We start from the raw sequence: 13142 nt of genomic DNA on the forward strand, positions 1-13142 counted from the left end.
TACAAAGCAAGCAAAATGAAAAAGATGTTGATTGCTAGTTGGATATGTTTCATAATCTATGTACTTTTGTTCTAGATGAATATAGCTTTTGTTTATGTTAATAAGGTGTTTGTGTTGTCTTGTATTGTTGACTGTTGTTGTTGTTGACTTATGACACCATCCTAATGTAAGTTTTTTAAGGTTGATTTCCCTTTTAAGGTTGTATTGGTTGTTTTTCAGGTTCTAATTGTTAATTTTGACTACACATTTGCATTTGACAATGAGTTTGTGTATGCAAAAACCAAATGTGCATTGCACTAGGCATATGTTGACTGCAAATAACCAACTTTGACTGCACTATACACATTTTGACTGCACTATACATATGTTTACTGCATATAACCAACTTTGACTGCACTACACTCATTTTGACTGCACTAGACATATGTTGACTGCAAATAACAAAAATGGGACTGCACTAGACATGTTGAATGCAATAACCAAAATGTGAATGAAATACAAAGTCAAACAACATCAACCAAAGTCATTACCTCGATTAGTCAAAGGCATTCACTAGAAAGGGATTACATAAAGTAAAATAAAGAGACTACCAAAGTCATTACATAAACCATTCAAATAAAGTCATTACATCAACCATTCAACCGGTCATTACATATCCAAATTCAAAACACCAAATTATCATCGTAAGTCATTAATCCATGTTCAAAACACCAAATTACCAACATCCAAACATACATTAACACATACATAAACTAAAATACACTCCAAAAGACAAATCATCCTTACATCCTGCCCAATCTTCCAGAAGACCAATCACCTTGCATGCTTGCATGTCTTTATGTTGTGTCCTATGGAGCCACACTTTGAACAAGCTCCTTTGGTTTCTTTCTTTGACAACTTACTACCTTGAGTCAAGTCCTCTAACTCAAATGTTGATCTCTTCCTAGCCTTCTTTGGTCTACCAACTTGTTTGTTATGTTTGGGAGGACTAAGAGCTGTAGGAACTTGAGACTTTGGCCATAAGGGCCTGCCATTGATTGGATTGATCTTGAAAGAATAAACTTGTCTCCATGTGTCCATTCTATGAACTGGATTAACCTAGCTTTCCACTGCATCAACCCTTCCACCATTAAGAGCCTTGTGCCAAATTGCTGCCACCACATGTTCACAAGGAATACCTGGGTTGCATATATAGCATAGTTCAAACAATTGCATAATTTAAACACTATCCAACTACCCAACTAACTACATAATGAAATACAATAGACAATTGCATACCTGTCAGCTCCCACCTTCTGCATGTACATGTCCTCTTAACCAAATAAACAACTCTTTGCTTACCTGGAATGCCACTAACCTGATATAGATCTCCCCCATTCCACTGAACAGTATAGTGTGCTGCATTTGTCCTGATTTTTTGCAACTCAGTGGTGGCAATGGGTGTAAGCAACCCTTCAATCTTGTCTATAACCTCCAAAACATTCACTATCCTTCTCATTAAGTATTCCCTTATGTATTCAAGTGCTGATATGATTGGCATGTCTCTGCCTTCCACAATCTTACCATTAAAAACTTCACACATGTTGTTAATCAACATATCAGACACTACCCTCCCTATGAACAAATCAAAGTAGTTGACACATTAAAGATGACAGTTGACACATGACACAGAGCTAAACATGACAGTTGACACATTAAAGAGATAAAGTACAAACCTGAGAAGTGTGACTTAGACCAGTGTTTAGGATGAATGTTGGACAACCAAAAGTGGACATCCGGGTTGAATGCTTTCAACTCATCCATTGTTGTCTCAAATTCAGGAATTGTTGTTGCATAAGCACACTTATATAACAGATCTTTGTACAACTTCCCTCTATAAGTTGCTTTAAAGTTCTCATGAATATGCCTAAAACAAAATCTGTGCTCAGTACATGGAAACAAATTTTCAATAGCAAGAAGAAGGCCATGTTCAAGAAAGTTACAACTTAAATCCAGATATAGTGCAGTGTACAAGAAGGTTATAACTTAAAAACAAACACAAACTAAATAACATACCTTTTTCCTATCACTCATGAAAGTGAAAAATGAGTTTGGACCCAAATCCAGATCATCTCCTAAGTTTTCTAGGAACCAAGTCCAAGAGCTGAGATTTTCTGTCTCTACAACTGCAAAAGAAACTGGGTAGATTCCGTTATTTGGGTCAACTCCAACTGTAGATAAAATTTGACCTGGGAATGGTCCTTTCATGAATGCACCATCTAAACCTAGTAGATCCCTCCCTATTGCCTTAAACCCTTGCTTTAAAGCACCAAAACAAACATAGATCCTTTTGAACCTTCTAGTTGGTAGATTTGTGTCTGTGCCCTCCTCAACCTGAATTTTTACAGTGGTACATGGATTTTGTTTCTTTTAATTCAAGCACATAATCCCTAAGAATACCATACTGTGTTGTGTAATCCCCTTGCACCATTTTCTTGGCTTTAGCCCTAACCCTATATGTTTTTACTATGGAAATTCCTAGTTCATATTTTCTTTGAAATTGCTCTTGCACAGACTTGACAGGTATTTCAGGGTTGGAGTGAACTTGATCTAGAAGTTGATAAGATAAAAAGGTGGATGTGCAAGGACTAACTTTCCTTGTTTGAAGGAATTTATGCTCATTATTTAATATGCTCAACACCCAAGATTCAACACCTTTTGGTTTCGAAACTAACGTTGACCAGGGACATTGAAATTTGTCTGGGTCTGTCTTTTTTCCCCTACCACCAACATTAATTGGGCCCTTACTCTTACCTACCCCAACCTTTTGTTTCCATTTTTCTAAAGAACCCCTTCACTTCTCTTTGTTTTACCAGCATGTCCTTTGGCTGTTGGTTGACTGTCAATATGCACTCCATAATCATCAATATCAAAATCTAGTAAAGAACCACCACATTGTACCCTTAATCTGACTTTATCATCCTTTGCAAAAAAACAACTTCCTCCTACTTCAACTGAATGTCTTTTAACCAACAACTTCACCTCATGCTTGGTCCCAAACTCTTGCCCTATGAAAAAGTTGACTCTAGATTTCTTATCCTTATTTTCATTTGCCCTTCTAACAGTATGCAAGTGGTGCTTTCTAATACTAGTCTCATTCTCATCAGATTCTGTCCCACAAGGTATTTTGTCATTGTCTAAAATTTCATCTTGTATATCTATATCTTTGTGGTTAGGGTTCTTATCTTTCACTTTTAAGTCAACATTATTATTGTACTCCCTCATATCAACTTCAGGATCATTAGTAAGTTTGCACTCATCACCTCTAAAATCACTATCACTATCATTCTCACCCTTATGCACAACCTTTGTTTTCACATTGAAGTAAAAGTCACTAACACTATCACTATTATCCTCACATAAATTAACTTTAAAGTCACTATCATCACTATTAATCCACGTATGCATTTAATTATGATACTTCTAAACAAATAATATTTCATTTAGTGACAATAAATGATATGGTGTGCATTCTTAGACAACCTTTAACATACTCAAATGTTGAAATTTGTCTAGAGTAAAATGTGTAAACATTTTCTAGATGCACTCTGAAGGATTGATTAATATATAATTACATATACCCACAAAACGACATGTCAAACAATAATCATACTGTGTCAAAGTCTTTCAAAAAGTTCTCCCTCAAAAAGCTCGGTAGTTTCTCGATGATGTGTGCATTATCACTGTAAACTGTGATTATAGTGACCTTTTAAGAGTGCAGTTTTGATAAAATTATGGCTAATTACATTCAACTTATCTCCCTATTTATCAAAATTCTTTTTTTGATTTGTACCACATGCAATCCGACTATTTTAGTCCATACGTAATAAGCATAAATACATGCATTTTTCAGTCCATCATGGATTTGTTTCCATTTGACAAATTATACATGTACATTCACTTATTTTTAACTAATCACACATCGGCATGTGTCATTTTTCTATCAACATTATTGCCATCATAAATCCTTTCGGGCCGCTTATTTTTCAGATTATCTAACAAGAAATTTTCGTCTGCCGCTAACATATTTTAAACCCATGTATAACTGGATTTTCAAAATTATAAGCAGCTATGATTAAACAGGCAGCTACAAATTTTTGATAATATTGGCGGCTAACTGATTAAAAATTATGCTACCAGATGTTTTCAAAATTGACAGCTATTACAAGATTAAATTGTCGGTTACCGGAAAAAAGGAGGCTACATGTTAAACTTTTCGGCTTGTTTGAAATCCTGGCAGCTCGCTATTTATAGCGGCGGCTGCCAGATTTTCTGATAGCCACCATGTTAGTTTGGAAAAATGTTAAAAATAGAATCGACGCCCTTGTCATCAAATAGATCGACAAGATATATGTATGTAGAACTTTGATATGATAATGGAGAAAATATATTGAAAACCAAAGCGGTGTAAAATATGTTCTATGAGTTCAAAGCAATTAACATTTTTAGGTAGACTTATACCACGTTGCGCACAATCAATCGGAACATACTAACAAGTGTCATTTCTTTCCTCCCAATTTCTCCTCTACAAACAACATTGTCATAATACATTACAAATTTTATGAGATTACAAATTCAAAATTTTCGAAATACAAATACTTTGTTTGTGAAAGGCACTCGATAAATACCCGGTTGTTGAAATACATTTATCTGTTAACAGTCCGATGTGTAGCTAATAATAACAAAAATTCATTTGTCGCATTTTTAAATAAATATCCATCCTGATTTTGAAACAAATCTGGTAGTTGACGGGTTCAACTAGCAGCCGCCAATAATTTTGAAAATATCTGGTAGCTTCCTTTTTAATTCGTTATCGATCCAGATTTCAAAAGAAATCTAGTAGCCAACTGTTTAATCCGGTAGTCGTCGATAATTTCCAAAATATCTAGTAGCCTTCTTTTTACTCCGTTTGTTGTCTAGATTCCAAAAAAATATAGTAGGCGACTGTTTAATGCGGCAGCAGCCAATAATTTTGAAAATATATGGTCACCTTTTTTTTAATCCAGTAGCTATGATATTTTTGAAAATCTACTAACCGTCGAGTTTAAATTATGTCGGTGGCCGTGGGGATTTTCCTTTCAGAATTTCTAAAAAATTGGCAGTTTGGAAGCATTTTTTATGGCATTAAAGTTGTCAAAAGAATAACACATGGTGGTCTGTGAATTACTAACAAAAAGTGTCTGTTTGGATTTGGAGGGATATATACGAAGTTAAGATTTATATGAATATTTGGGGAATAGGTTGGTAAAAATAAATAATTTGGTATTTTCATTTCCTAATTATGGAAATGATGTTGAATTTATCCTTGTACGTTTTGATTTTATTTTTATTTCTTTTTCTATTTCTAACACTTTCACTCAAATTGAGTACAATGGTCTCTTATGCTCAACTTGACAAGACATTAGTTGAATATACTCATGTTGACAACTTTTGATAGTAAATATGACAATTGATCCTTTGATTGAACGAACGATAACTCTTTAATTTTGGCATCGAGTTTCTCTTTGATGATGTTCCGGTCAACCATTATGTGTTTGTACGATTATGATGGACAAAATTATCTGAGATTTGTATAACGACATTGTTGTCACATATAATCTTGTTTGATTCACTTGAAGGGAACCCAGCCTAAGTTAGGATTTTGTGGATCCATATGACATCTGCTAACCCTTCAGCAATACTCTTAATTCAACCTTAGCACTTGATAAAACCACTACTTTTTGTTTTTTTTCTTTTCCATGTAGCCAAGTTTTCGCCTCCCAAAGTGAAGTATCTCGATGTATGTCTTTAATCATCTTGATATCCCGGTCAGTCTGCATTAACTTGGACAACAAATATTTGTTTTTTTTTTCATAAAGTGACCCCATGGCATGTTGTTCCTTTAAGGTATTTGATAATCCTTATTAATGCCTCTATGTGGGTAACTTGAGGTTGGTGCATGAACTTGCTACCCATTCTAACTGCATATCATATATTTGGACGAGTATGTTAAAGTTATATTAGTTTACCTACAAGGAGTTGATATCTTTTTTTTTTTTGTTAACTAAGCTTCCTCTTCCATACGGAGTCTATGGTTCACCCTTACTGGTTTGATAATAGCCTTACAGTCAATCATTCCCATTTCAACTAGAAGACCAAGAATATATTTCTTTAGGACTTTGAAAATCACTTGTTTGGACCTTAGTACCTAAATTCCTAGGAATTAGTACTTGAGCCTTCCTAGGCCCTTCATTCTGTGAACATGTACGCTTTAAACTTTCTCATTTATTCTAAATCGCTTCCAATTATGATGATGTCATCAACATATATAATTAAACAAGTTACAAGTTTACATATTCATTAAGAATAATGTATGATAGGAGTTTCTTCGTATTCATATATCTTCACTACTAAAGTGAATCTAGCAAACCAAGCTTAAGTGTATTGTTTTTGCCCATTGATATTTTTTCAACCAACATACTTCTTTCGCCTTGAAATTTATTGTGAATCCGGGTGGAGCTTTCATATAAACTTCTTCTAATTCTCCATGTAGGAAGTCATTTATACTCCAAAATGAAGAAGCGGCCACCCATCATTTGCAGTGATTGAAAAAGTACTATGATTGTGTCAAAATTTGCTACTGGGAGTTTTTGTAGTCAAACTCGTATGTCTAGGTATAGTCTTTAGCTCCTTGTCGTGCTTTATACATTTCAATAGTTCCATCAAGTTTTTTTTAGTTGTAAATACGCAGCAACATCCCACTGCTTTCTTCCCTGTAAGGAGGTCACACTTTTCTTATGCGTTTTTTTCCATTAGTGTGTTCATTTCGGTATCAATTGCATTCTTCCAATTCCTTGATTCTAGTGCTTGTTCCACATCAATTATTATTTGCGTAGCATATAGATATGAAATAAAATCTTCAAATTCCTTTGTCTATGTTTGCCATGGGTGTGACAACTGCCCAATCCGACCCGACCCAGATACCCGTTTTCGAATCCGATTCTTTCTTTTTATGATTTAAAATTTGATTATTAATCTTTGTAAATTTAACATTAAATAAATTATATATACCTATATTACTTACTAATAATAATAATTTATTTCCGCCGTCCCGCCTCTTTCTCTCTCTTGTCGCCGTCCCGCCTCTTTCTCTCTCTTGTCGCCGTCCCGCCTCCTTCTCTTTCTTGTTGCCGTCCCGCCCCTCTGCTTAACCCTTTAGCCTGAACTCCCTTTTCTCTTGACTCTTTGCTTGTCCTTTGGTTATTCCCGCCTAAGGATGTCTGCGCAGCTCCACGCGCCAGACTCTTTACAAGGAAGCCTGCGTGAAGACCAGCTGTTCCTGCGATTCGCGAGACGAACTCTTCTCGCAGCGCGCTAAGGATTGTAGTTCTTCTCGCGGCGCGCTAAGAATTTGTAGTTCTTCCCGCGACGCGCTAAGGTTTGTTCTGTCTGCCTTCGCCCTCGCGCGTGCGCTCGAGTCTTTCTCGCGCTAGACCTTAAGTCTTTTCTTCAGTTTAGGTCAGCCTGTATGCTTTTGAGATATCTTATCTTTTGTTTGAGCTCTTTAGGTCAGTTCCGACATCTGTCCGAAAAGCCACCTTCGGCGCAGCATGCGCACCAATCCTATTGGTTGACAGAAAAAGTGACTGACATAATCTTTTGAAATCTTCTTTTGCATGTCTTGTACAGTGTTTTCCCTGTCACCTCCCATGCTTTGACCTGTAACCTGTCAGCTTTTCCCCATCCCTTGCAGCTGCCGGCATATCTTTTGATATCTCTTGCTTTTGTTTTCTTGTGCTTTTTAATATCTTTTTGCTTGATTTGAGAAGATCTTTTCCTCCTTTTTAGGGATTGTGTTCCCTAGGGTTTTCCTATAAATTAAACTATTTTCTTTTAACACTACACACACTACACTTAAACGCTCCTCAAATCTCTCTCCCTTGCCCTCTGCCGTAGTTCCTCCGCCGCTCTTCTCTTTTTGCCTCCGTCTTCTCTTCTGTTCTGCCGGAATCTCGGTAAATAAATATATATATTCTATTTTAATGTGTTTAACTAACAGAAATCGATACTTACTGCTTATATTCAAGACATAAAAACAAATCATTAAACCAATAAACTTTTATTTATAGGTTAACTTGTGCTTGTTTAAAAGTTGGTTCTTGCATTATCTTTCATCGCACCGTTTACAAGTGAGTAATCTCGTACTTAATCCCCTTTTATTTTTTTAACGTTTTGGGATGTTCATGTGTTCGTACAACTTGAGTCTTAAACTTGTTTATGAACTTTATGTGCGCAAAACCCCATGTGTTATGGACGTTTACTTGGCTGTTTATTTGTATGTGTGACTCATTAACCGCTTTTGACGGCCTATTCCGAAGTTTTCATGGATCCATTAGATGAACACGGGAGACCTATCGTTTACGGTTTTCTTGTTTTGTTACACATGCACGTATGTTTTCTTGTTTTTGTGCTCAATTGGGAGCACGGATTGAACTATGAGCTATGATCTAAGGCTTGATCACAATCTGATTACACCCTATGTTAAACCCCAGTTAAGCACATGTTGCGCGCAGTGTTTGTATTATCTATTTATATCTATTAAACTTGATTTCTCACCGACACGCAAGTGTTGACGTTTTATTTTAACACATGTTCAGGTTTGCTGTAGCTGCTTTTGGGAATCTCTTGGACGCGTAGGATGTTTTCTTTTTGTTTGGACCTAGATTAAAATGTAACAAGACAAGTTATGTTATTTGAATATTTTAAGTTATGATATGATTTATGTTACTTTATGTCGTGTTCTGCGCGTGCGCATTGAAATATATTTATTAAATATTGACACCCAAATAGTGTCACGAGTAATGAAACAATACGTGGCGCCCCGATGTATAATCCGCCATCGGTCGGGGTGTTACAGATTGGTATCAGAGCTCCGTGACTTTAGGATAGGTGGTTAGACGTAACGACCTAGAATACCTAAGAGTCCCTTCTCGCGCATGAGAAATATCTCATGTTTGCGCGCTAATTGTTAATTACTCGATATTTATAAAATATGCTCGCGCATATGCAGCGCATGATTTCATGTTTTATTCGCGATCTTTCGATTTTATTGTTAAATTTCAATTTATCTCTTTACTTACATATTCGTTTGTTGTGGGGATTGAAAATCCGAGAAGTCATGGTGGTACATGAATAGTTGATTTTCAATTACCATTAACTTTATGTTTTAAATTGAAGATTTGAAAAGTCATGGTGATACATGAATTGTCAATCTCCAATATTCATTTACTCGATATTTTAAATTGAAGATTTGAAAAGTCATGGTGATACATGAATTGTCAATCTCCAATATTCATTTACTCGATATTTTAAATTGAAGATTTGAAAAGTCATGGTGATACATGAATTGTCGGTTTTCAATTCGAATTTATTAACTGTATTAAGTTTACATTAAAATTCATATTTTACTTCAAAATTTGATAGCATTTAACTCCGCGAAACAAGCTTTATGACGATATACTTTGCGCTAAAACGATTTCCCATACCAAGATATTAACAAAAATTAAAACTTTTATAGAATGCCTCCGCTATCTCGCCGTCATCAGAGGAGAGAAGCCTCGCGCAGACGTAGGCAGCAACGTTCCCAGGAAATGGCCGCCGCAATAGCCCAAGCCTTAAACCAAAATAATCCCAACCCCTCCGGATACAATATTAAATCTTTTAATGCGGGTAACCCTCCGAAATTCACAGGGCTTGAAGGAGCCACCGTGATGCTCCAATGGCTCGAGAAAATTAAGAACACCTTCCTCCATACCCAATGCCCTCCAGACCGACGAACCTTATACGCCTCAAGTGTCCTGGAATCAAGAGCGCTTACTTGGTGGAACGGAGTAGCTCATGCGCGTGGCGCAGAGGCTGCTTCTAGCATGCTCTGGGAGGAATTCAAGGAACTCTTGACTAGAGAATTCTGCCCTCCCAACGAAATAAAGCGCCTTGAGGAGGAATTTTGGAACTTGAAGCAGTACAGTGGCGAAGCGCGCGAGTACGCCATGCGCTTCCACGAACTTAGTTTGCTTGTACCGCACCTAGTTACCCCTTCCCGCCGAGCCATCGAGAAGTTTCTTGGGGGTCTTCCCATGGAAATTCAAGATTCTGTATGGGCCAGGAACCCAGCAACCCTCTCTGACGCCATCGAGTTGGCCGCTGTGCTCAGCGACAACCATGTCAGGGCAGGAACCCTGTTCCTGCGGGGAGCCGAAAAGACCAAACTCACCAAGACTGTCCCAGAACCAACAGAAACCAAGCCAGAACCCTCAAACCGTAACAACCTCAAGCGTAAGCGCAAATCCAATCATCAAACCTACGCGCTTACCAACCCGCTCATTGTCCAGCAACCCGCCTACCAACCTCCAGTACACGCTCCTAACCCACTGTCAACTTACCCAACACCCCCTGTAGCCCATAATTATGCCTTAACCAATCCCGCACTCCCTACCCTGCCAACTAAGAAACCTTACACAGGAAACCAACCCTTTTGCCCAACCTGTAGACTTCACCATCCAACCCAAGTCCCGTGTCGACAATGTAACCGATGTGGCCGTACTGGTCACACTGCTGAGAACTGTAGAGTCCTTCCCGCCAACCCAATCGCGCAAACACCACCAACTTACCCGCTAAACCCACAACCAACATACCCTAACCCACGACCCAGGTCGTGCTATAACTGCGGTGACCCCAGTCATTTCCGGAACGCGTGCCCGAGACTGCAAGTACAAATTACGCAAGCTAATCCGGTTAACCAAATTTCAAACCAAGTGACGCGCGGCCGAGCTTTTAATATAACCGCGCACCAAGCGCAAGCGAATAATGACGTGGTTAATGGTACATTTTTACTTAACGGACAATATGCATCTATACTTTTTGATACTGGCGCCGATAGAAGTTTTATTTCTCGCGCATTTGAACAAAAACTCGCGCGACCGCGAATAAACTTAAACGAAAACTTTTCAGTTGAATTGGCTAATGGTGAAACTATTTTAATAAACTCCGTGATCAAAGATTGCACGCTTAACCTTAATGAACATGATTTTCTAATCGATCTCATTCCCATGCCTCTTGTAAGTTTTGATGTGATTATTGGAATGGACTGGCTCTCGCAAAATCGCACCGAAGTAATCTGCGCCAAGAAGTTGATTCGCATTCCTCGGGAAAATGGTGAAAATCTTCATATCTATGGCGAGAAACCATCTAACGGTCTTAAACTTATGTCATGCTCTGAAGCCCGGAGACTTTTGCGGAAGAAATGTGTCGCGTTCTTAGCCCATGTGGTCAAACCCGATGAAGGAAAGAAGAAACTTCATGAAATTCCCATCGTGCGTGACTTCCCTGAAGTCTTTCCCGATGATCTTTCTGGTTTACCTCCCGCTCGGGAAGTCGAGTTTCGTGTTGATCTTGTCCCTGGTGCATCCCCTGTAGCCAAATCTCCTTATCGACTTGCACCCGCTGAAATGCAAGAATTAGCAAGTCAACTTCAAGAGTTGACCGATAAAGGATTCATTCGCCCTAGCTCTTCGCCATGGGGTGCTCCGGTGTTGTTCGTTAAAAAGAAAGACGGTTCGTTTCGCATGTGTATCGATTACCGCGAGCTGAACAAGCTCACCATTAAGAACCGGTATCCCTTACCGCGTATTGATGACCTCTTTGACCAACTCCAAGGTGCCTCTTGTTTCTCCAAAATTGATCTCCGTTCGGGCTATCACCAGTTGCGTATCCGCGAAGAGGATATTCCCAAGACTGCTTTTCGAACCCGCTACGGTCATTTTGAATTCTTGGTCATGCCCTTCGGTTTAACCAACGCACCCGCTGTTTTCATGGATCTAATGAACCGGGTGTGTAGGCCTTTCTTGGACCAATTCGTGATCGTGTTTATCGATGACGTTCTGGTATATTCCAAAACCAAGGCCGAGCATGAACAACATGTTCAGTTGGTGTTGCAAAAGCTTCGAACCGAACAACTCTATGCCAAACTCTCCAAGTGTGAGTTCTGGTCGGATGAAGTACAGTTTCTTGGTCATGTTGTAAACAAGATGGGTATTCATGTTGATCCATCCAAAATTGAAGCAATCAAGAACTGGATTACACCGTCCACTCCTACCGAAATCCGTTCCTTTTTGGGCTTAGCTGGTTACTACCGGCGATTCATTGCGAACTTCTCAAAAATCGCCTTGCCTTTAACAGCATTAACGCACAAAGGCAAACCGTATCTTTGGGGCTCTAAGCAAGAAGAAGCTTTTCAAACGCTCAAGCAATTGTTGTGCGAAGCTCCTGTTCTAGCGTTACCTGAGGGTACCGACGATTTTGTAGTATATTGCGATGCCTCCAACCAAGGTCTCGGTTGTGTACTTATGCAACGAGGCAAGGTTATCGCTTACGCGTCAAGGCAACTTAAAATTCATGAAAAGAATTATACGACTCACGACCTCGAACTTGGTGCAGTTGTATTTGCCTTAAAAATCTGGAGACACTACCTCTATGGGACTAAGTGCATCATCTACACCGACCATAAAAGCCTCCAGCACATTTTTGATCAAAAGGAACTTAACATGAGACAACGCCGATGGAACGAACTCATCAGCGATTACGATTGTGAGATCCGATATCACCCTGGAAAGGCTAATGTGGTAGCCGATGTGCTCAGCCAAAAACCCAGTCAACTTAACTGTATCTTGCCGCGCACGCAGCTTCACTTCGCGACGATCCAAAGCGATCTTGAATCGCGCATTCGCGACGCGCAACGCGCATCGATCAGCAAAGGCAACCTACGCGCCGAGCTAGCGTGTGGTGCAGAAGTACATCTAGTCCCTAACCTGAATGGAATTCTTTGTTATCTCAATCGCGTCTGGATCCCCAATGATGAGAATCTTCGCTCTGTCATACTGAGTGAAGCACACAAAACTCGGTATTCCGTTCATCCTGGTGCTGACAAAATGTACAAAGATTTGCGCCTTTCTTATTGGTGGCCTGGTATGAAAAAGGATATTGCTGTGTTCGTAGCTAAATGCCTAACTTGCTCTAAGGTAAAAGCTGAACATCAACGACCATTTTAGTGTACAAGTTTATGTATT

At 38.7% G+C, this 13142-nt stretch overlaps 1 protein-coding gene across 1 annotated transcript; it reads right to left on the reverse strand.

Moving 5' to 3' along the window:
- Positions 1 to 1098: 1098 nt before the first annotated feature.
- Positions 1099 to 1803, reverse strand: LOC143586230 (uncharacterized). Its single transcript, XM_077067823.1, has 3 exons — positions 1716 to 1803; positions 1279 to 1614; positions 1099 to 1178 (listed from the first exon to the last, which is right to left on the reverse strand). Exons 1-3 carry the CDS (start codon positions 1801 to 1803, stop codon positions 1099 to 1101), a joined length of 504 nt encoding a protein of 167 aa, XP_076923938.1.
- Positions 1804 to 13142: the final 11339 nt, after the last annotated feature.

Source organism: Bidens hawaiensis, unplaced genomic scaffold, assembly GCF_021521415.1.
Source record: "Bidens hawaiensis isolate Kalapana, Puna unplaced genomic scaffold, B.hawaiensis_p1.1 tig00034572_1, whole genome shotgun sequence".
NCBI lineage: Eukaryota > Viridiplantae > Streptophyta > Magnoliopsida > Asterales > Asteraceae > Bidens > Bidens hawaiensis.